Below are 20304 nucleotides of genomic sequence, written 5' to 3' on the forward strand. Positions count from 1 at the left end.
TTCTTGGGTAATGTAGTCCACGTGACCTATTTAGTGTCGTACAAAAACGGTTTGATAATTTTTTACATCTTGATCTTACTATGAATATTTTTATTAGTTTAACGTGTTCCACTGACAACAGTAAACTCACCTTTGTTAATTTTATTAGCTGTTGTTTTTAAAACTCCCCATGCTTTACGACAACTCAACTTGTGTTGCCATGCCGTAAAACACTTTGCGCGACCTGCCAGAAGACAGACAGCAGGCCTTAAAGCTTATAAATACATAGACGATGAGCGTAGGGTTGTCAAAACGCACTTTCTTTTCATAGGCAGTATTATAGTTTTTCTCACAATGATTATAGAAAATGTCGAAGCCCTGAAGACATGGCTTGCAAAACTCCTGGAGCCAATGTGAGTGTTGAACCGAAATGACTTTTAGCTGCATGCTACGCTAGTTAGCGAGCCAGGCATCAATAGAAGATGTGCTAAAATCAGATGGCCGAATCTTGCACGAGTTAGCCAGCCACCGATGTTGCAGCTAGCTGGGCTTTCGGTTAGCAGAAGGGCAGGAAAACCTCGAAATTAATATTGTGCCTCGTGTTAGACAGTTCTAAATGTTGGCTTCACTAGTGTGTTAGTAATCAGATTACGACAGTTCACTGGAGCAGATGCAGTTTAGACACAGGCTGTTCTGCTTTCATTAACGTTGCTTCCAGCTTCTTTCCTACTAGTTTTCTAGTAGAAGTTAGTGTAGTGTCACTTCTTTAATGCCACAAGTTAGTTCTTTTATAATATGTTGATATTTTTAGATGTATAACTGTGAAAATGATGTGTGGAAGAGTGCATGATGGTAGATGCAGATTAACAAGTTGTTTACATTCATTTTCTTGTTCACATTTTATGGTTTTATGTTGTCTGGTATTGATCCAGTTATGGTGCCTGTGTGTTGTTTACACCAGACGTTTAAAAGAGGCTCTTATATAAGGATGTGAATCTTAGAGCAACTCACGATTTGATTCGATTCAGAATCGATTCTCAATTCTCAATTTAAATCGATTCACAATCAGTATTAACAAAGAGTTTCAGCTCCAGGATTAACTACTTTGTTGTACAAGTTAGTTAAAGCTATGGGACATTTTTATTAGACTTTAAACTGGTCATGCTCCAAAAAAGCAAATTTACAATGTAAAATAAAGTGATTCTAAAATTGTAAACAGAAGCAATCTTTTGACCAAAAGGCAACATTTATTTTTGCTTACCTTGTAAAATATAACAAATCTGTAGTCACCTAACAGTAGCTTTGAAAGTTATACGGTCAAATACTTTTCAGGTATGTGTAGAAACAAGTTACATGAGTAATCCTGAGTACTCATTTATCAACTTGGAAAATAAATATGAGAATATCTCAAATTTCCAAGTATGGAAAGAATTACATTCAAGTGCCCTCTTGCCAGCAGATTCGAACATAAATCATCTCAATTTATGGGACCACAAAAGTAAACAGAGTACTAACTCTCCTAATAAAGATTTAAACTGACAAAAGTGCATCTCAAACCTGTAACATGCGAAATATTTGAGTACTTGGAATCGATTCTGAACCTTTGGGAATCGATTCTGAATCTATAAATAAGAATTCCGATTCAGACTTGAATTGATTTTTTTCAGCACCTCTACTCTTATATATGGCGTTAGTTCAATAACGTTGGTTCAGACCTTTTATAAAACTGTATTTTATTGCTTAATGTTGCAGAAATTGGAAAACATCAGTTATATGTAAGATTTCCACTTCTAACTGTCTTTGATGGCTTTTTAAGTCAACTGATTTGTCAATCTTCTTCTGAACACAATAAAAGAGCACCAGAGCATTAAACACCAACGTCACACTGTGTAAATATATCAGGTTTGCTGTTTTGTATCACCAGTTTAAAGTGATAAAATACTGCTTTCCCTTTGTATTTGAATTAAAGTGATCTGATTGTGTAAACTGAAACTGAGCGTGCATTCGTTTTGACCTGCAGATGTGACGCCGACCCCTCTGCGTTGGCCAACTATGTGGTGGCTCTTGTGAAGAAGGACAAACCGGAAAAGGAGCTAAAGGCTCTCTGCGCAGATCAGCTTGATGTCTTCCTACAAAAGGGTGAGAAGTTAACCCAAAGCTGCTTTGTTGCTGTGACAACGTTGGCAATTTGAGCTTTTTATGGAAATGTTTCTGCAATTGCATCTTTGTGCATCTCATATTGTGAAGAAATCTTAAATTACAACGCTTTAAACATTATTTCAAAGTAGTGTGAGAATTGTTTGGAATCTCATTTAAAAACAAGGGTTATGTCTTAAAAGTGAGACTCAATACCAAAGTATGAAAGTAGAGCAGAAAGTCCGTCCTAACGAATACAGGAGTACAAGGACGGCATTTGGAACAGAATCGTACTCCATGTAATCACAACAAGCACTAATTTATGCTATAGTTTGAAACTTACCTGGAATAAAATTAAGATTTTCCCTTAAGTAATAATAATAATAATAATAATAATAATAATAAAAATGAAAACATTTGTATACAATGTGGTCAGCTTTTTAATGTTACAGTTTGTCATTTAGAGGTCGACTGATACCGTTTCTTCTATTGTCGGTTAGGGTTGCAGGGATTAACCGGTTTGACTATTAACCCCGGTTAACCCACCGTAAAAACTTCTCCAACACCGCCTGGAAAAAACAAGAGGGCAATAGAGCGACCCGCGCTATACAGACAAACACAAAAGTGGAACTGAATAGTGCGTGCCGCACACACAGCTGGAGTAGAGCCAGTGACAACAACCATCAGGACCTTGGAAGCGGTTGAAGTCTCCTGTGTGGAAATATTTTAGATATAATTGATATATTCCCACACAGGATACTTCAACCGCTTCCTGGGTGGAAATGGAGCAGTCCCGATGGTTGTCAGAAATAATACCCCATTTAGAAACTGCTTAGTTAGGGCTGGGCAAAAAATATAAAATTTATAGTTAACAAAATGTACTGTAACCAATATAATTTTTCCCATGTCAATAAATTCATTATTAAAAATGGTAAGGTGTTATGTCCGTTTAAGAAGCTGTACCACCAAAAGTCATATGAGGAGTGACTCAACGTAATACGCACGACAGCCCCATCTAGTGGACAACTGTTGTTTCTGCACATACGTGTAGTTATCGTCCATTTATCGTTGTCCAGGTGAACTCCTCATTATATCGTGATATTGATTTTAGGCCGTATCGCCCAGCTCTATGTTGAGTTCATTTATTTTTCTTTTGTGAAGCAACAATGAGAATTATGCTGTATTTATATTAAAAAGGTCAGATGATCTTTACCCAGAATCTGCAAAAGCAGCATTTTAGATTTTCAGCACGGTGACTGCTAGTGGTATTTTAGCAATAATGCTTTTTGTTAGGGATGCGCGTTTTCCAAAATTTCTTTAACCGGTTACTTACTTCCCGATTAACTGTAACATACCACAACCCCCCCAATCCCGGACACGCACAAACATCCCCCCCCCCCCCCCCCCCCGCTCTATAAGTAACACTTTTTCCGTCTACTCTTTTCTTTTTAGAATTCTGATGCACAACTAAAGTCACACACTCGTTAGATTTATGAACAAGAAATGGAGAGAATGGGATGCCAGCTGAAATGTCCGTCAGACCTGGAACTTGTGCAGCTGACCATCTGGCATCAATACACAGCGCTGTTATGTTTGTGTGCTTATTAACACATTCTGGAGGCCACATTTAAAAAAAAGTTTCCACACATTGAACACTAATTACACTGACGTTTCTTCATTTTACTAAACAAATCAGGAGTCAGACGAAACAAGCAGAAGCGTCATGGCCGACTGACCTTTTGCTGCACCATGTTCTGCCAGGCTCAGCGCTTTGATGTGAGGCTTATTGTTTTCCAAGAATGGAATTACTAAGAATAAACTGCTCCAACTCTGTGCTCTTTGCTAACCGCTTCACGTTTGAGCACATTTGTTTGGTCATGTGACGAGCTCAGTTTTAGGCAGAAAAGTAAATTTTTAACTAAAATGCACTAAAGTGCAAAACTATCGACTGCACGTGTCTGCAGCACGATTAGACACTCATTCATGTAGTTTATCAGAAAAAAAGTTGGTTTGGGGGTGACTTGCTCTTTAAGCAGTTAACTGAGCAGAACTATTTTACCCGGTTACAACATTAATGCCAATTAACTGGTTAACTCCCTGCTTTTTTTCGTCTATCTTTTTTCATCTTGACTCCTCTGACACAGAAAAGAACGTTATTTTTCTACAAGAGCAATTTAGTAAATTCACAGTTTACCATTTTTGACCAGCTGAGGGAGTTTGCGTCACTTAAGCAGTCTAAAACTTTAATTTGTTGCGGTTTAAACACATATAACTTTTGTCGTCAGTGTTTCCAAAAGCAAATGATTAGTTAAACTTAGCTATTGCACATAACACATGTACGTTTAGAACACTGTCATTTGTTTTAGATCATTTTAGAGCAGATACGAGGATTCATTAATTGCATATTATTAGGAAACTAGAGCTTTCAGTGAATTTCTTCCTTAAAGTCAGTTTTATTCATTGAAGAGGTAAAGTAAATGCACAAGATTGGAGTCAAATGTTTAATTTATGCTATGTCATCCATGCAGAGACGATGGGATTTGTTGATAAGCTTTTTGAGTCCCTGACAACAAAGAACTACCTGGGAAATCCTGCTGCCAAGGAGTCGCCAAAAGAAGAGGTGAAGCCGTCTGCAGTGAAGACCGATGTTGTTGAGGTTAGAAAAGTCCGGCTTTCCTTTGGTTGGATCTAAAAATGAACAGTTTGTAAACCAGTCTAGGAAACGTCTAGAGCATTTTTAATGCAAAAGTACCATCTGCTTTCCTTGTGGGGTTCTGATCAAAGCATTTCCTTTGAATGTTTGTCTTTTTTATTTTTATTTTTTTCCCATGTAACTTCATTGCCGTTTCCCTCAAGGCTGAAACTCCAGAGGAGGACAGAGAAAACAGGCGCAGGAGAAGCCCCCTGAGAGCCCGCTCCAACTTCAACGAATCCAGGTAAGGCTGTGTGCTTCACTTTGAATTTGTGGCAGATGAAGGAAGTATTCATGTCATTTATATCACTAAAATGTTTGACTAACTCTTCATGAAACCTTCGTGTAAGATGGTATGGTTGGTTTTAAACCCCATGACTTCTGCTTTTAGCCTGATGAACGCTCTGCTGCCCTTAGACTTGGCCTTTAGCCCTGATGATAAGTTACTGCTGATATCAGAAATCAAAACAGGAGTTTTCATGCTTCCAAACTTTATTTGTAAGTTTTTACACCCCTGAACACATTTATTAACATAATCCTGCAACCAGCCAACAAGAGGTTTGTTCCTTTGGAGTTTTTTATGCTGCTTTCATCATCGAATAATCAGATAGTAAGTTTTCTATTTAATTAGCTGAAAGTAGCATAACAGCAAACTACAAGCATGTTTTGGAGCAGATAATAAAAGGAGGGTTTTATTCTGAAGGATGTTAAAAAGGAAAATGTCAGAATTTAAGTTCACCTCGTGCTTAAATGAGGATGTTGTGTCGGTTTGAAGTTAAATCTCGAATAAACATGATCTGCAATGTTGCAAGATCTCAAACAATCATTTAGTTGTTTTGGTGGTTGGGGGGGGGGGGGGGGGGTAGCGAATCTACAGAACAAGCTAGATTTTGAATGCAAACATGGTCATGAAATGCTCACCCATCCCCTCGGGTATCTTCTCCAAGATCCAAGATGCTTCTGCTGGAACCTGAAACCTGCGATGCCTTAAACAAGTAGGAGCTAAACACCAGTCGCCATTTTCTTGGTCTTTTGTTGTTTGTGACATCAAATGGTGTTTTTCTTTTTGGGACTCTGGTAGTTTGTCCTAAAGTTGAAGTGGTAGCAGCCGGCTGTTTCTCCTTCTCTGATATTTTTGAGCGGAGAACCTCTCGCACCAGTGGTGTTCTGTTGCTAAATACAGGAGTGTGCATAAATGGAGGACCCAAGGAAGTCCGGCATTTAGGAGAAACCGACAACCGGATGGTCCAATATTTGCTTTTGGTCATAAAAGTGTTGTTGGTGGAGGTTTTTAGAAAAATGCAAGAGAACTACTTTTTTTCACAATAAATTGATATATATTTATCAATACTATGTTAGACCGTTAAGCTAATTTGTTTTCAAATTTGCTTTTGTAACTTTAAAGTCAAATTTCAGCTAAATATTTGTAAAATTCACAGTTTTGTACATGTGCATCTTAAGAATTACTGTGTGAATTTTTCATTAAACACAGTCTAGTTGTTTGTGGGATGTTAGCTTACATGTCAGGGTACACACGCACACACACACACACACACACACACACACACACACACACACAGAGGCTTATTTTGTATTATATCTAGGTACAATAAAACCTTCTCTCAGCTACAGGTCCGCATCTTCCTCCAGAGCTCCCATAAGAATGCATGACACCCGTTAGCTGGAGCGATTCCTACGGGCTGTTGTATTTAAAACAGGCAGAGATAGCTATTCAAATATCTTCCCTTTAACTCACAGGGGCCGTGACGACAGGAGGCGGGACGAGCGCAAGAGGCGGGACTTTGAGCGGCACGGGAAAGGCGGTGGTGTTGGCGACTCCCACCGTGAGCGGGAGCGCCATGAGCGTCGCCGAGCCAGCCCCCGTGGGAGGAGCTACAGCAAGAGCCGCAGCAGGAGTCGTAGCAGGAGCAACAGCCAGGGGAAGAGCAGGGAGCACAGAGGAGGCAGAGGTGAGAGCAACGACAGCACGGGGACTGGGAGCAGCCTGAGCATGAGCTGGTGTGGATAGAGGAGACTGAGGGAGGGCGGTTTTGTTTTGTTGGATTTGGAGTTTCTGAAAGTTTTGGAGGAGAAACGGAAGGATGTGGACAGCTTTGCATTCACATCACTGGGGTTTCAGCAGCATGGGTTGGCACTGGCCTTATTACCGCCAAGGTTAAGCTGCACATCTGAGTCTGACATTTTGGGGAAATTTTCTGTAACACTCTCTATTCTCGTCTTAAACAGAGTTCAAGTCCAAGTTTGAGGTGGAGAGAAAGGATACGGACGGCTACAACACTTCAGCCACATCCCAGCAGCACCCATCCTCTCTGCTGGCCCTTCCTGCACCTCAGCACCCCTTCTCCTCCTCCTCCTCCTCATCCACGGGACCCCAAGGACCTGGAGTTCCTATCGTAACCTCCGCTCACCTGCCCGACAGCACTACAGACAGCTGGTCTAGTTACTACAACGCTCAGAGACAAGATGGCGTCAGCAAGCCCTTCAGCAACAAGAGCGCTCCGCTAAAGCAGCGCTGCAGGGATTATGACGGTAGGATGAAGAGGAGGGCTTCCTGTTTGCTCCCATTTTCTCTCTGAGCTAAGATGTTAAGGTTGAGCATCGTCTTGCAGCTAAAAACACGACCACAGCTAAGTTTTCCTGTGAGGGTTTAGCTCCTTGTTGGGACTCTTCACTAATGACCGCTGTTTAGCACTCTGTCCCACGTCCCCAGTGAGAGGCCGCCATCGACTCAAACACCAGAGAGTTTAAACTTATCCCACCGTCCCTGAAGCACACAGTGCTCAAACATCCACTAGAGACTCTGTGTGCTAATGAGACTGTGGGGTAAATACATGAGCTGCCTCGCTTTGATCTTCCATTTTATTTCTCCTTCATTTTCCTCTCAGTTGGTTTTATGAATGGTTTTAATGTTTTCATGAAGCTTATTAAAGTCTGGCCGTGTGGTCAGGTGTTGGCTTTGCAGCAAAATAACACTTTTGTTTTTGTTTTTCCGCCCAAACAGAAAAAGGATTTTGTGTCCGTGGTGATCTTTGCCTATTCGACCATGGAAACGACCCCCTCATCGTCGATGATGTCACGCTGCCCAATATGATCCCCTTTCCGCCCCCGCCCATTGTGCCCCCTGCTGGTTTGCCCATGCCTCTGATCACCGAGCCACCCCCCACCCTCAGGATACCGCCGATGCCTCCATATGGGCAGCCGCCACCGCCGGGGGTCTTCCCAATGACTGGTGAGTACCACTGCCATCCCCATGTGACATATTCACTCAGTCAGTGGCCTGTTTTGATCTCATTTAGAAGTTCACCAATAGGTTTTTGTTGTTTTCTTTTACATTTTACACAGTATTCAGTATGACTGGCTTAATCAGAGATCTACCATGATAGTTTGGGGGTATTTTTGGCCTTTGCCATCTAAACCAGAATTAGGGTTTCGCTACAATCAGCTGATTCATCCATCTTCCTGGATTTATTCAAGTTACCCAAGATTTTAACGTGCACCTAAAAGAGCGACACGACAATGTGACCTATAAAAAACACTTTAACGCAGCCTGTTTGGATTGATTTGCTTTTTAGGTTAATTAACATTGACCTGCTTGTGTGTGTTGTTTGTAACCACGTGATGTGTAGACTGTCCAAGCCCACCTCCAGAACACAATAAGCTGAATCAGCCACACTAGTTAATAGGGTTGTCACGGTGTGAAAATTTAACCTCACGGTTATTGTGACCAAAATTATCACGGTTTTTGGTATTTTTTTTAAACGTGTTACATTTTCAGACAACTAAGTAAACCCTGTATATCAGGAAAATATTGTCCTCAGTTTGTGTCTAAATTTAGCCAAAAATTTGTTATTTTGTAATTATGTTGTTTATTTGTTTACATATTTCCCCTTTAGTCTTTAAAATATCAATATTTGCCCATAACTTCTTATTTTTTGTCTGTTTGATGTCATCATTTTAAAAATATTAGGTCAGATGATACTCAGTACTCAAGTAGCCTTCTAATCAGATACTTTTTACCCTTACTTGAGTAATAAACCCTATATCAGGAAAATATTGTCCTCGGTTTGTGTCCTTCCAGTGAGCTTTGCAGATGTGGGAAAATGTCATCAGGCAGTAATCATTGTTAAATTCATAATTATTCTCGGAGAGAGGCCAACTCTTATCTGCCCCTGGGAGCCCCGTAATGCATAGCGTCATTTCAACATGGGGGTGTCCGCGACACGGTTTATATGCAGGTAGCGGCGCTGCGGCTGCTTTATATAGCGACTCTTTGCATTCTCCCTCAACCCAAATCCTCGGATCACGCATTTTAGCTAAAACGCTAACGTTAGCTTGCCTTGCGTTGACTGTAAAGTTGTGGGTGATGGTCACGCAAATGTGTCATGAGATTTGAAGCGTTGCTGCCTTTCACAGACACTTTTTCTGCACGTGCTGCAAACAGGATAGCCGTCTTCTATCAACTGTCCCTCGGCATTCTTCAAATATCCAAAAGATGCCCGTACTTCCCACTTTGTCTTCTTTGAGGGATAATAAATGTCCTCCTGAGCACTGCCGTCTCCTCCTTTGGCCATTATTTCAGCTTTAGCTTCAAGAAAGTTTTGGTTGTAAACATCAAAGTGCGCATGTGCCGCCGGCAACTTCAGCAGATGATACGGTGGCTGGTAAGGGTCACCGCGCCTCCACCGCAGCCACGGTAATCCACAGAGATAATATATATTTTTTAAAACAAGACGGTTATTATTTTTGTCAGCTTTTTTTTACCGGGGTTTACCGCTACACCGGTTACTGTGACGATCCTACTAGTTAAAGAAGGACATTGGCTTTTGAAACTCCTTCTGGATCTCCGCTTGAGTCTTTTCTGATATTTCAAATTGAGCTGGGTGTTTGGTGGTAATTTTACAGAAGATGACATAATCTCCTTGGATGTTTAGTATTCATCTGTATATGATATGTGTATAAACCTCTGATTTTGACTCGGATCCTTATTTTGTGTTTTGCTGATGGATCTCTGAGCAGTTGGTTAATGTTCTGTTTGACTTGCCCCGGCTTTCCAGTGGATGTGTAAGCAGCGCGTAACATCTGCAAAGCCACTAATATCCACCATTACAGTTGGTGTTAGTTAGCAAGCTGAATAAATGCACAAATTTCCTGGAGCAAGCGGGGGAATAAAGTGCTAGTACTAGCGCCGATGACACCCATCAATCAAAAAGACACAGCCCTAATAATTCATGTTTTTAAGCTTTAATTGTATTTTAATTGGAAGAGTTACAAAAATCCTGGTAGGGTCACACTAAAGACTTTAAAAATGCGACCCGGTGTCTCCCTGCTTGACACTCGGCTTTAAGGGGTTGTTCCCGAGCGCATCCACTGCTGCAGCTCACCGCTTCCCTCGGACATGTAATTTGACCAGAGTGTGATGACTAATGGGACTTTTAACTTTGTCATTTAAAGCCACATGCAGCATTTCTGATTGCTCACTACCTGTGATGTTTCCTTGATAGAGGTAAAAACAGAAAATAAACTAGAGGATGACAGATATGTTTTTTTAAGGCCGATGCCGATTTTTAAAGAATTTTGTTGCCGATGGCTGATATCTAAATCAGAAAATATCTAAAATAGCTAAATTAAGGCCAATATTTATACGTTTGGAGTCCTTCGGGTCCTTTCTTCAGTCTAGTAGTGGATTAAAAAAATATACATACATATATATGTATATACATATATATATATATATATGTGTGTGTGTGTGTATATATATATATATATATATATATATATATATACATACAATATATAATGTGTGTGTGTGTGTGTGTGTGTGTGTGTACACATATATATATACACACACACACACACACACAGGCAGTGCAGAATTAATAGGCAAGTTGTATTTTTGAGGAATAATTTTATTATTGTACAACAACCATGTTCTCAGTGAACCCAAAAAACTTGCAGCATTCAACCAGTTATATCGGTCGGCCTCTAAAAAAAACCACAGACCTTTTGGACACATGCTGCATAGGTTATTTCCCGTATTCAGTCTCAAGTAACAGGTAAAAGTAGCTGTAGCTAAATTTGTAGCAGATTTTTTTTCACTGATCTTCAAATACTACAGATTATTACAGAATATCCCATTATTTATTTTTAACAGCACCCATAGTTTACTTTAATTTTGTGACTGACACATTCAAATACAAGAGCTAGTCGGACGATCCCTGTTAAACTAACCTGGATGGATTCAACTCCAAAGTGGATCTCTGTTGTCTTACAACATCTATAATCTACATTTTACAGCGAGTCATGAGAAAAGTATTTAAAAACCTTTTCACCTCTGAGTTTTACACCAAACAAATTTTTTTGGCAGGAACATTGAGAAACCTGTTGATTGACCCTCAGATACACAGGAAGTGCTTCATTTAGCTGCTGCTGGTGACATTTATTCTTGTAGTCTGTATGTGGAACTGATGACTGTTAAAAATGTAGAAGCAAAGCACATAATCTATTTTGGAAAATGTTATTTCTCTAAACTCTGTTCGTTCAGAAAGCAGTTAAATTATTATTTACCTTTATTTTTCTCAAGAAATGCTTGTAAAAATGGTGTGAATGTCCCTTTAATCATTGCATGATTGAACATGTTGACCCTTGCAGTCTGTAGAAGGAAAACACGTTAAAACAAAGATGGCTGTCAAAAATGAGACATTAGCTTGGACTTGTGTCTCCCTCAGGACCCCCACTGATAGCTACCAGTGGGATTGAAACCCCCAACCACCAATCTGCAATCACTTCTTCTCCTCCTCTCGGACCACCTGGCGTAGGGCTGCCACCCACTCTTCCGCCTCCTCCCCCTCCTCCTCCTCCTCCTCCTCAGCCTCCTTCTTCGTCCTCATCTGTGTCTCTTCGCCCCCAATATGTCCAGTCTGAATGTAAGCGGAAGTGCTTTTCCCGTACAGATTGGGGTTTTGTTTTCTTTTCCTTTTTTTGGGTTTTTTTTTTCTCTCACCTGTTGACGTTATTTCTTCAGGGTGCAGTAATACTTCCAGGCCACACGGTGGTGCTGTTCTTTTAAGTTAAAATACAACTTTACCTGTGAGGGTTAAGTGTGAACACTTCTTTACGTTGTGTGGAGCTTTTGTCCTGAGATCCTTCCCTTTAAAAAATCTGGTTTTGCAGATTTTTTTTGTATATTTTGTATTTTTCTCTGCATCTCTGTTTAATAATTCCTTTGGATTCTGTCTCACAATTGTTCACTTATATTATTTCATTTCTGTGGAATCTGGGTAAATTCACACCTTCTACGCATTTGTAAATTAAAATATTTCATTTCTGTTTCTTTTTCGGTACATTTTAAACTTGTTTAAAATGACATCAAGTTCTTACAATCTTTTTAATTATTTTTGTTTTTTTTTCTCCATAATTTGCATGTTTTTTACTTTAGATACCTATGATCCAGAAGGCTACAACCCAGAGTCTCCGGGCCTGACGGCAGCAGCCCGTAACTCCTACCGTCAGTTCATCCCTCGGGTTCAGACCCAGCGCTCCAACCTCATCGGCCGCGAGGCAGGACAAGGACAGGGGCCCAGAGGCAGGTTACTCTCATTTAGATGGAGGAAATAAATATGTACTCTCGATGATGAGTCTAATAAATTCTATTTTAATGTTTAGCTGCCAACATCGTAATCCAGACAGAACCTGCAGCTGTTCCTGCCGTACCCGGCAATAACGTGCCACGTTTTAACGTGGAGATGGACAACAGAAAGAGGACGATGGGACCTGGGGCAGCTGAGGGACCTGCTGCTAAAAAACCGTGGATGGAAAAGTAAGATCATGCAAAACAAAAAAATAATCAGATTCCCACAAAAGTATTTGTGTATTCTGCAGAAAAGTTCTTGTTTTGTGTAAATAATTGAAACTAACTCATGTTTTCTGTTGTTTTCAGGCCGAACTTCATCAATCAGGATAAGGGCGTTTTTCCAAAGAGAAATTACTACATGAACACAAAGTTAGAGGTGCGCAAGATTCCACGCGACCTCAACAACATCACCAAGCTCAATGAGCACTTTAGCAAGTTTGGAACCATTGTCAATATTCAGGTACGGGTGTCGTGCTTCCTGAAGGAACCGTTTTGATGATGACAGAGCAGACAGAACGTAACAAAGGTGCTCTGCTCTCCATCCAGGTGGTGTTTGGCGGAGACCCAGAGGCGGCACTGATCCAGTACACAAAGAATGAGGAGGCCAGAAGAGCTATTTCCAGCATCGAGGCCGTCCTCAATAACCGCTTCATTCGTGTGTACTGGCACCGCGAGCCCAGCATTAACATTGCAGGTGTTCAGGAGCAGGGCTCGGGTAGTCAGGGGGGCGGAGCGGCACCGAGCCCAGGACTCCAACACGGCAATATGCACAAGGTTAGCCTAAAGAACCAAAACATACACCGGTCATTCTGTTGTTTGCTTACTCACCTTTTTCTTCTTCTCTATTTGCCTTTTGATGTTGCCACAGGGGATCAAGCAGCACAACCCAGCAGCTTACGTGCTGAACAAAACCGTACCCAAACACCACCTGAATGTAACGAAGACAGACGGACTCAATCCCAACTCTGACAATGCCAATGTATGTTTGGTTTATTTATTTATTTATTTTTATTTATTTATTTTCATTTTTCTTGTCCAGAGTACAGAAAATACTGTTTTTATTTTATTGCAAAGGTGATTACATATAGTCGGCAGTACTCTGGGTATGATCTAATGTTTTACTTTGTGAAGGGCCTTGAGACAGCTCTTGTTGTGATTTGATGCTATATAAACAAACTTAATTAAACTATAACAGTATAAAAAGTAGAAAGCTTCAATTTGGAGGAGAATTTGTCATTTTTCATAGTAACACTAAGCAGTTTGCTGCTTCTCCGCCCTACTGGTTGAAAGTGGAATTACAACTTTCATAAACAACCCTGCCGCAGCCTGTTGTAGCTAGTGCTAAAAACCAACTAACGCTAACATGAGCCAGCTGATTTCAAGTAAGAAGATCCACACTGTTTGACAAACACTATTATTACTTACAAGTCCAGTGGTAACAAAGCCAGGTCACCGTCAGTCTGTGATTTTGTAGCGTCCTCTAGCTTCCAACTAGTGTAGGCCTCAACGATGTTCACTCTAGCTTTAGCTCTTTGCTTTGCTTCCAAATACATTACTCTCTTACTTTTACTTCCAGGTTATGCCATGGTGCTAACAAAAAAGCAAACTTCTTTTTTTGTTCTTAGTTTGCTTTTATTGAGGGTCAGCAAACTCACAAATCTAACTGCTAGCCTTTATATTAGCTACTGGCACAGTAACAGCTGTTGAGCAGGTAGAGAGCCTCCCCTGGGGCACCTACCCATCCTACCAAACTGTTGTGTAATGATTCTGGTCAGCAGAGAGCCGCAGAATGTTGCCCAGGGTGAAATCGCTCACGTTTCTACCTACAGAATCACTGAAACCCACTTTTAAACAAAAAGCCTAAAGCATTAAAACTGTCACGTGTTACTTTAAATCTCCTTTTCCACTTATTCGGTTGTTATTTCTGTGTCCTTTACCATAATTGCACCAATTTAGGCTAAATAAGGTCTTAAACACTTAGTTTTAACATTGTTTTATGAGCTTTTTGCAAACTAACGATAAACTTGTTTTTGAGTTTAAGGATTCTTCTGGCTGTAATTTTGTTGTGTTGGTTTCGTCTTTCCTTATTGTGATATCTAGGTGTTGCCTAACACCCAGAAGGGCTCTTACACCTCCACAGCCCTTAAGTCGTCCTCAAAGAGCCTTGGGAAAACGGGAAAAGCTCTGGAAGCACAGGAAGCTCTCAAGAAGAAACAGGCACGTTTCTTAATTTACTTGCATCTTCTGGCTGCTACAAGAAACGCAAAGCTGGAGTTTCCTCTACCGACTGCCCTAATGACTTGTGTGATTGTGTTCTTTCCTTTTAGGAAGCTTTAAAACTCCAACAAGACATGAGGAAAAAGAAGCAAGAGATGCTAAAAACGCAGATTGAGTGTCAGAAAGTAAGACGTTCTCTGAGACTTTTGTCCCGATTCTTTGCTTTTACTGTTTTTACACTATTTCTCACTTTTTTTTTGTCTCCAGGCACTGATCAGCCGTCTGGAGAAGAATCGAGGGATGAAGCCAGAGGAGAGGGCTAATATCATGAAAACCCTGAAGGAACTCACGGAGAAGATTACACAACTACAGAACGAAATGAACTCCGCATCTCAGGCCTTGAGCGGCAAAACCAACCACAGCCAGCCCAAAACCAAGACTGACGTAAGTTGGTGTTTATTTATATTCATTTAAGACACTCAAACTGCTGTTTCACCGCTCTGTGTGTGTCTTCTAAATACAGAACAGTCAGATTTTCCTTTTGTTTCCAGGCACAGAAGGAGTTACTGGATGCCGAGCTCGACTTTCACAAGAAGATGAGCTCTGGAGAGGACACGACAGACCTCAAGAGAAAACTGGGGCAGCTGCAGGTAGAGGTAAAACACACTTGAAACACATTTTAACCCTTAATTTGCCCTGAAAAGTTGTTTTTTAAACTACACTAATACGCTTTTGTGACCGAATAAGTACACAAATGAAATGAAATCAGCATTTTACTTGAGAGCTGAAATGGAGGATGTGACACCAGGAAACATATGAGGAAGGTGACCGATACGATTAATATGGCGTCTCTCACTCAGCCAGGGGAGAATTAGTTTGTTGTGAATAAATGAAACTTTTGTTATCTTTAGAAACGACACAAACAAAACGGGCTACTCTGTCACGTGGCTGTGATCAGATCGTAAACATTACAACCTGCTTTTCTTTATAATTGACATAAATTAAAATGAAGTCAGTGCGATTTACCCAAATTCAGGATTAAATGACTACGTTTTCTCGTCAGCCCCTCTGCTTTTAAGCATTTTAAGCTTTTTCCCCACCTGTTTCTTAGCTTGTCCTTTTTTTCCCTTCTCTTTTATCCCAAGTATCCTTAATTAGCTTTTTGTTAAAAATGCATGCACCCTGCCCCTCCTCCCGCCTCCATCCAAGCCCAAACCTCCTTCTGCACATTAAACCGCAGTCACTTAGGCGAGCCCAAAGGAACCGCCGCTAACGAAGCCAAGTCAGACACAAGCCCTTACACTGATGGAGCCCGTCTCATTAAAGTTTGACTGTATGAGGAAATCACAGAATGACAATTAAAGGCAGAAGAGAGGCGGGGTGCAGGAGAGTGGCTGAGAGGTTGTTAGCCGAGTAAAAAGTGAGATGTTCCTTTTTAAAAATGGAGGAGGGACAGCTAATGGGGAAGGGACAGAGTGACGGAGCAGCAAATCAAGGCAGGATCTTTCCAGGTCTGGAGCGGAATTTTGACAGATTTTGACCTTTTTTAAGGTCAGATTGAAAATAAAACATATGATCGGTTACTTTTCTGTTGCTAGGCAACACGTTTGGGTCTGATCCGGCCTCCGGTTGGGCGCGGACGAGGCCGGGGGAAAATCCCGCCGGAACTGGGCTCCGTGCCTGGCGGCCGCGGCAGGAGCCGAAGCCGGGAGATGATGTCTCGTGGTGGGGTTGTTAACCGCATGGTGGTGGACCACAGGCCCAGAGCGCTGACCATATTAGGAGTGGCACAGGAAGAGAAGGAAGAGCTAATGCCACACTTTGTGGTGAGAATATTCTTTTTCTAATTTTTTATTTAAATCCTTAAAAGGGTTTTAATATTTTCATTTTATTGTAATTTTGTAGAAATTTGGTGAAATTGAAGAACTCCGCGACCAAGACGCCAACAGTGTCATCATGACCTTTAAGACGAGAGGTGAAGCTGAGAATGTAAGTCACATGACTCCAGATCTGCTGCTTCAGTTTTCCTGAATGGCTTTATTCTAATCCTAACCTCTCCTGTTTGATTTTCCAGGCAGCCAATCAGGGAGCTAAGTTCAAAGGTCGTGTTCTGCAGATTTCCTGGTACAAACCCAAGACGCCCTCTGTTACAGCCGAGCCAGAGGACGAAGAGGCTAAAGACGAGGACGGTTCGGTACGGAACACCACACACAAACCTGGCAGATTTGGGACAAACTTTAGTTTTTTACAGTCGCGAGGAGAAGTGACGAAACTTTTAGAAATGTTGGTTTGGTTCATATTTGTAAATTTCTGTCCCATGCTTTTGAATCTTTTACTGCCGGTGTCGGTACAGGATCTGCTCGGATGCAAGATCGGCGCGGCCTAGGGGTTGTATCAACTAGTCGACTAGTCAACTTCAACTAGTCGCTGTCACGTGATAATGACAGACAAGATGCAGTCCTCGGAAAAGACGGCAGGTGACGAGTCCCTGCGCGTTGGGAGGCGATGCACTGTGCCAGAGCGTCGGTATCTGACGCCCGCCGTAAAACCACATAAAACGGACATTTGACCGAATTGTGACCTTTACCCTCTTGCAATTTAACCTTCCCCTCACCCCCATCCTAACCTTAACCAGCTTGCGCATGCAAAGCTCTGATCGTTGACGCGCTCCAGACATCTGCGTAGGGCTGCTCAATTAGTCGAATTTTAATCACGATTACGATCTGAGTATTGAACGATTATAAAAACAAAACAAGCCGATTATTTGCTCCTCCCACTTGCGCTGCCCTGAGTTGCAAACGAAGCGCTCCTCCCACAGTGTTGCCAACTTGGCGACTTTTCTAGCAGCTTTTCAGACCCCCTTCTTGACTTTTTAAATCTTAAAAGTATCTAGCGAACACCTCAGAAACATCTCTGGTAACCCTTAGCTACTTTCTGGATAACTGTCGTTGACAATTCTGCAGGTTAGCTAAACACTCCGCCTGCGCTCCAGACCGTTCTTCAGGACATTAGGAAAGGGAATGATGTGTCAGTGATGATGTGTGTAGTTATGTGTCAGTCGCTAAAGAAACGGCTCACGGAGCCGGCTCCTTGTTGGATTAACCAGAGTGAGTGACACACACCATACCTGCGGGCTCCTGAGCCGCTAAAAACGGCTAAATGTGCGCGTGCTGCGTGCTAAACACACGTGCAGCTTGCCCCTGATTGCTGTGAGACCGGGTTGGGGGGTGGGGGGTGCAGCTGTGGTTGGGACAATTATTACATTAACTGATGGACCTGTAAATAGTTTATAAATAAGGTAGAAATAGATAGAAATAAGTTCCTCACGCTGATAACTAATAACTAATCTCTCTGAGGACACAGTGCTAGTGCACTCTCCTACAGCACCTTGACACAACTCAATAAATGTTATGCAACATTTTGTGAACATCAATTTATTTGCATTTATTTGTTATAAATGCCACTGTATAATTCTTGCTGTCAGTATTTGCAAGATATTGGTATTTGGGTCTGTACTGGTTAGACTTAAAGGAGTTAAACCAAGGTCTATAGCCCTTGGGTCATAAACTATGAGCTATAAGTATATTGGTCTTTTTATACTGGGAATCAGGAGTTATTTTAGTGATCATCTTGTTTCTTATTTACTTTTGTCCTGATTGTGTCCTGAGCAATTTTATGACTGAATAAAAACAAATAAAATCAACATAAATAGAAAAATCGTCCTAAAAAATCCTGATCTCAATTTCAGTCACAATAATCGTGATTATTATTTTTGCCATAATCGAGCAGCCCTACATCTGCGTCCTGAGCACGGCCACAGTAACATCAAATTAAGTGTCGCCACCTCAAAAACAAATTTAACACGTTCTCGTTCATGTCGGCTCATTTCCTTTTACGTTTTCTGTCTTTTATTTGTGTCTGATGCGTTTCGCTGCTGTGGAGTGGAGCGCATCACCTGTTTTGTTCTCCGGCAATTTCACCTCAGGGGTGCGGCCGGCGAGCAGCGAGCACTCCGCTGTTTTTGCGGTCGGTAGATCTTTTAGAACTGCAGTTCAAAGGTAACTCATGAGGTGAATATATATGAACCCAGGTAGCAGTTTCTCTTTAGGATTGAGAGGAGATGCAGGAAGATAATAAACAGGCAGGACAGAAACATAGTCAAATAAAAACAAGTTAGTTTTTGTACCTGGTGGTTGCAACAAACAGACACCATTGAAGGTCATCAGAAGTGAGGAACAGAAAATGAAATAATTATTTTAATGTTTAGAGCAGCAGGAACTCTGAGAGGCTGCAGGCGCATCAGTGAGTTTGCCGCCACTGCGCGTGGGGGGGGGGGGGGGGGGGGGGGATTGGTGGGGCTGAAGCAGGGTAACCGTAAAGATGCAGAAACTACCGTTGTTAAAAGAGATGTGTTTAACTTTGAAAATGTGGGTGCAATTTTAATTGTCAAAAACTCCACCGATCCAACCCCCCCCCCCATGTGTCGGGGGGAAAAACGCTTGGTCACCCATCGTCAGTATTAGCCGCTTCAGGTGTATGACGTCATCAACAACTAGTCAAAGTCGACTAGACTTTCATTACTTGACTGTCGTCATTAAAAAAAATTGTCATGCAGCCCCTAGCGCAGCCTACACTCGTTGATTTCAGTATCAAAGCATATATAAAGTAGCAACGTCCTAATTTTTACATTCCTACATTTATTAAAAACATGCTAAATACCAGCACTGCACGATGTTAGGAAAACCTGCAATGCACGATAACTGTGATTGATATTGCAATGACGATATGACTTGAAATAAACAAATGCTTAACTCAAGAACAAAGAAATTAAAAACAAACTAAAAAATATAAAAATGGGAAAATTTCAAATTTTGATAGAAAGATGTGAGGAAATGGAAAAAGAGAATGAAGGCAATCATTGGATCCTGGGAAAAGCCGAATCGTCAGAAAGAGCAGAACGAAGCTAACAGGTGTTTGCCAGCCATCCAAACTAAGTGCCATCCACCTAGAGGGCGGGCATCTAACTTTCAACCACTAGGGGCAGAAGTGCAACTTTAATGCTTCGTTTTACCTCTTTTTGTTTGTTTCCAAGATGGGTTTGAGCTCTAAAAATATCTATTTTTTTATTGCGTTTAAAAGTTAAACTTTATTGTTGTGTTGGTTTGAACAGAAGGAACCGAGCTCATATTTACCAGGAGAGGAGCAGCGGGGAGAGGAGGAGGAAGAGGAGGAGGACGATGATGAGGACGACGAGTACGAAAGCCGTTCTTGGAGGCGATAGAATCAACTCTATCATCTTTCCTCTAGTATCTGTTTTTGTTGAACTATAAACGATTAAAAAAAACATCTTTACTTTATCGGAACCCAGAAGAACTCTGACTCTCCATGAAACAACATTTCATTTTTGCTGAGGATGATAAACGTTGAGTTGTTATAGATCTAATGTAAGTTTTGGCGTGCTTACCAGATGATAAATATCAGTAACACACAACGTTTGTGTTTACTGTGAATAGGTATTTTTTTTTACATTCTGTATTTAAGCTCCTCTCTCACCAGGATTAATTTTGTAGAATCTCGTCCTCCATTCATGGACGGTCATTCCTTCACCGGTAGGAGGTTCTCCATCTCT

At 41.3% G+C, this 20304-nt stretch overlaps 1 protein-coding gene across 4 annotated transcripts; it reads left to right on the plus strand.

The window, feature by feature from the left end:
* Positions 1-206: 206 nt before the first annotated feature.
* On the plus strand, positions 207-20154 carry rbm27 (RNA binding motif protein 27). 4 transcript variants are annotated; one of them, XM_054730704.2, is made up of 21 exons: positions 207-392; positions 2000-2118; positions 4644-4771; positions 4972-5051; positions 6566-6777; positions 7055-7357; positions 7830-8057; positions 11554-11751; positions 12264-12410; positions 12491-12644; positions 12765-12918; positions 13005-13232; positions 13327-13437; positions 14559-14679; positions 14790-14860; positions 14943-15119; positions 15227-15331; positions 16274-16501; positions 16581-16664; positions 16750-16869; positions 19846-20154. In XM_054730704.2, the coding sequence occupies exons 1-21, from the start codon at positions 334-336 to the stop codon at positions 19954-19956; spliced, it is 3138 nt and encodes a 1045-aa protein (XP_054586679.2). In that variant the 5' UTR covers positions 207-333; the 3' UTR covers positions 19957-20154. The 4 variants fall into 4 exon arrangements, with proteins under 4 accessions (XP_054586679.2, XP_054586680.2, XP_070411895.1 ...); XM_054730705.2 differs by having other exon boundaries at positions 15227-15325; XM_070555794.1 differs by having other exon boundaries at positions 14559-14675; positions 14786-14860.
* The last annotated feature ends 150 nt before the right edge of the window (positions 20155-20304 follow it).

The sequence above is a fragment of the Nothobranchius furzeri genome, chromosome 10 (genome assembly GCF_043380555.1).
Source record: "Nothobranchius furzeri strain GRZ-AD chromosome 10, NfurGRZ-RIMD1, whole genome shotgun sequence".
In the NCBI taxonomy this organism is placed as follows: domain Eukaryota; kingdom Metazoa; phylum Chordata; class Actinopteri; order Cyprinodontiformes; family Nothobranchiidae; genus Nothobranchius; species Nothobranchius furzeri.

Coding starts and splice junctions, on each gene's coding strand:
- rbm27 (XM_054730704.2), top strand. CDS start 334: ATGATTATAGAAAATGTCGAAGCCCTGAAGACATGGCTTGCAAAACTC. Junction 6,778..7,054: donor GGAGCACAGAGGAGGCAGAG/GTGAGAGCAACG, acceptor CGTCTTAAACAG/AGTTCAAGTCCAAGTTTGAG. Junction 12,645..12,764: donor AAAAAACCGTGGATGGAAAA/GTAAGATCATGC, acceptor TGTTGTTTTCAG/GCCGAACTTCATCAATCAGG.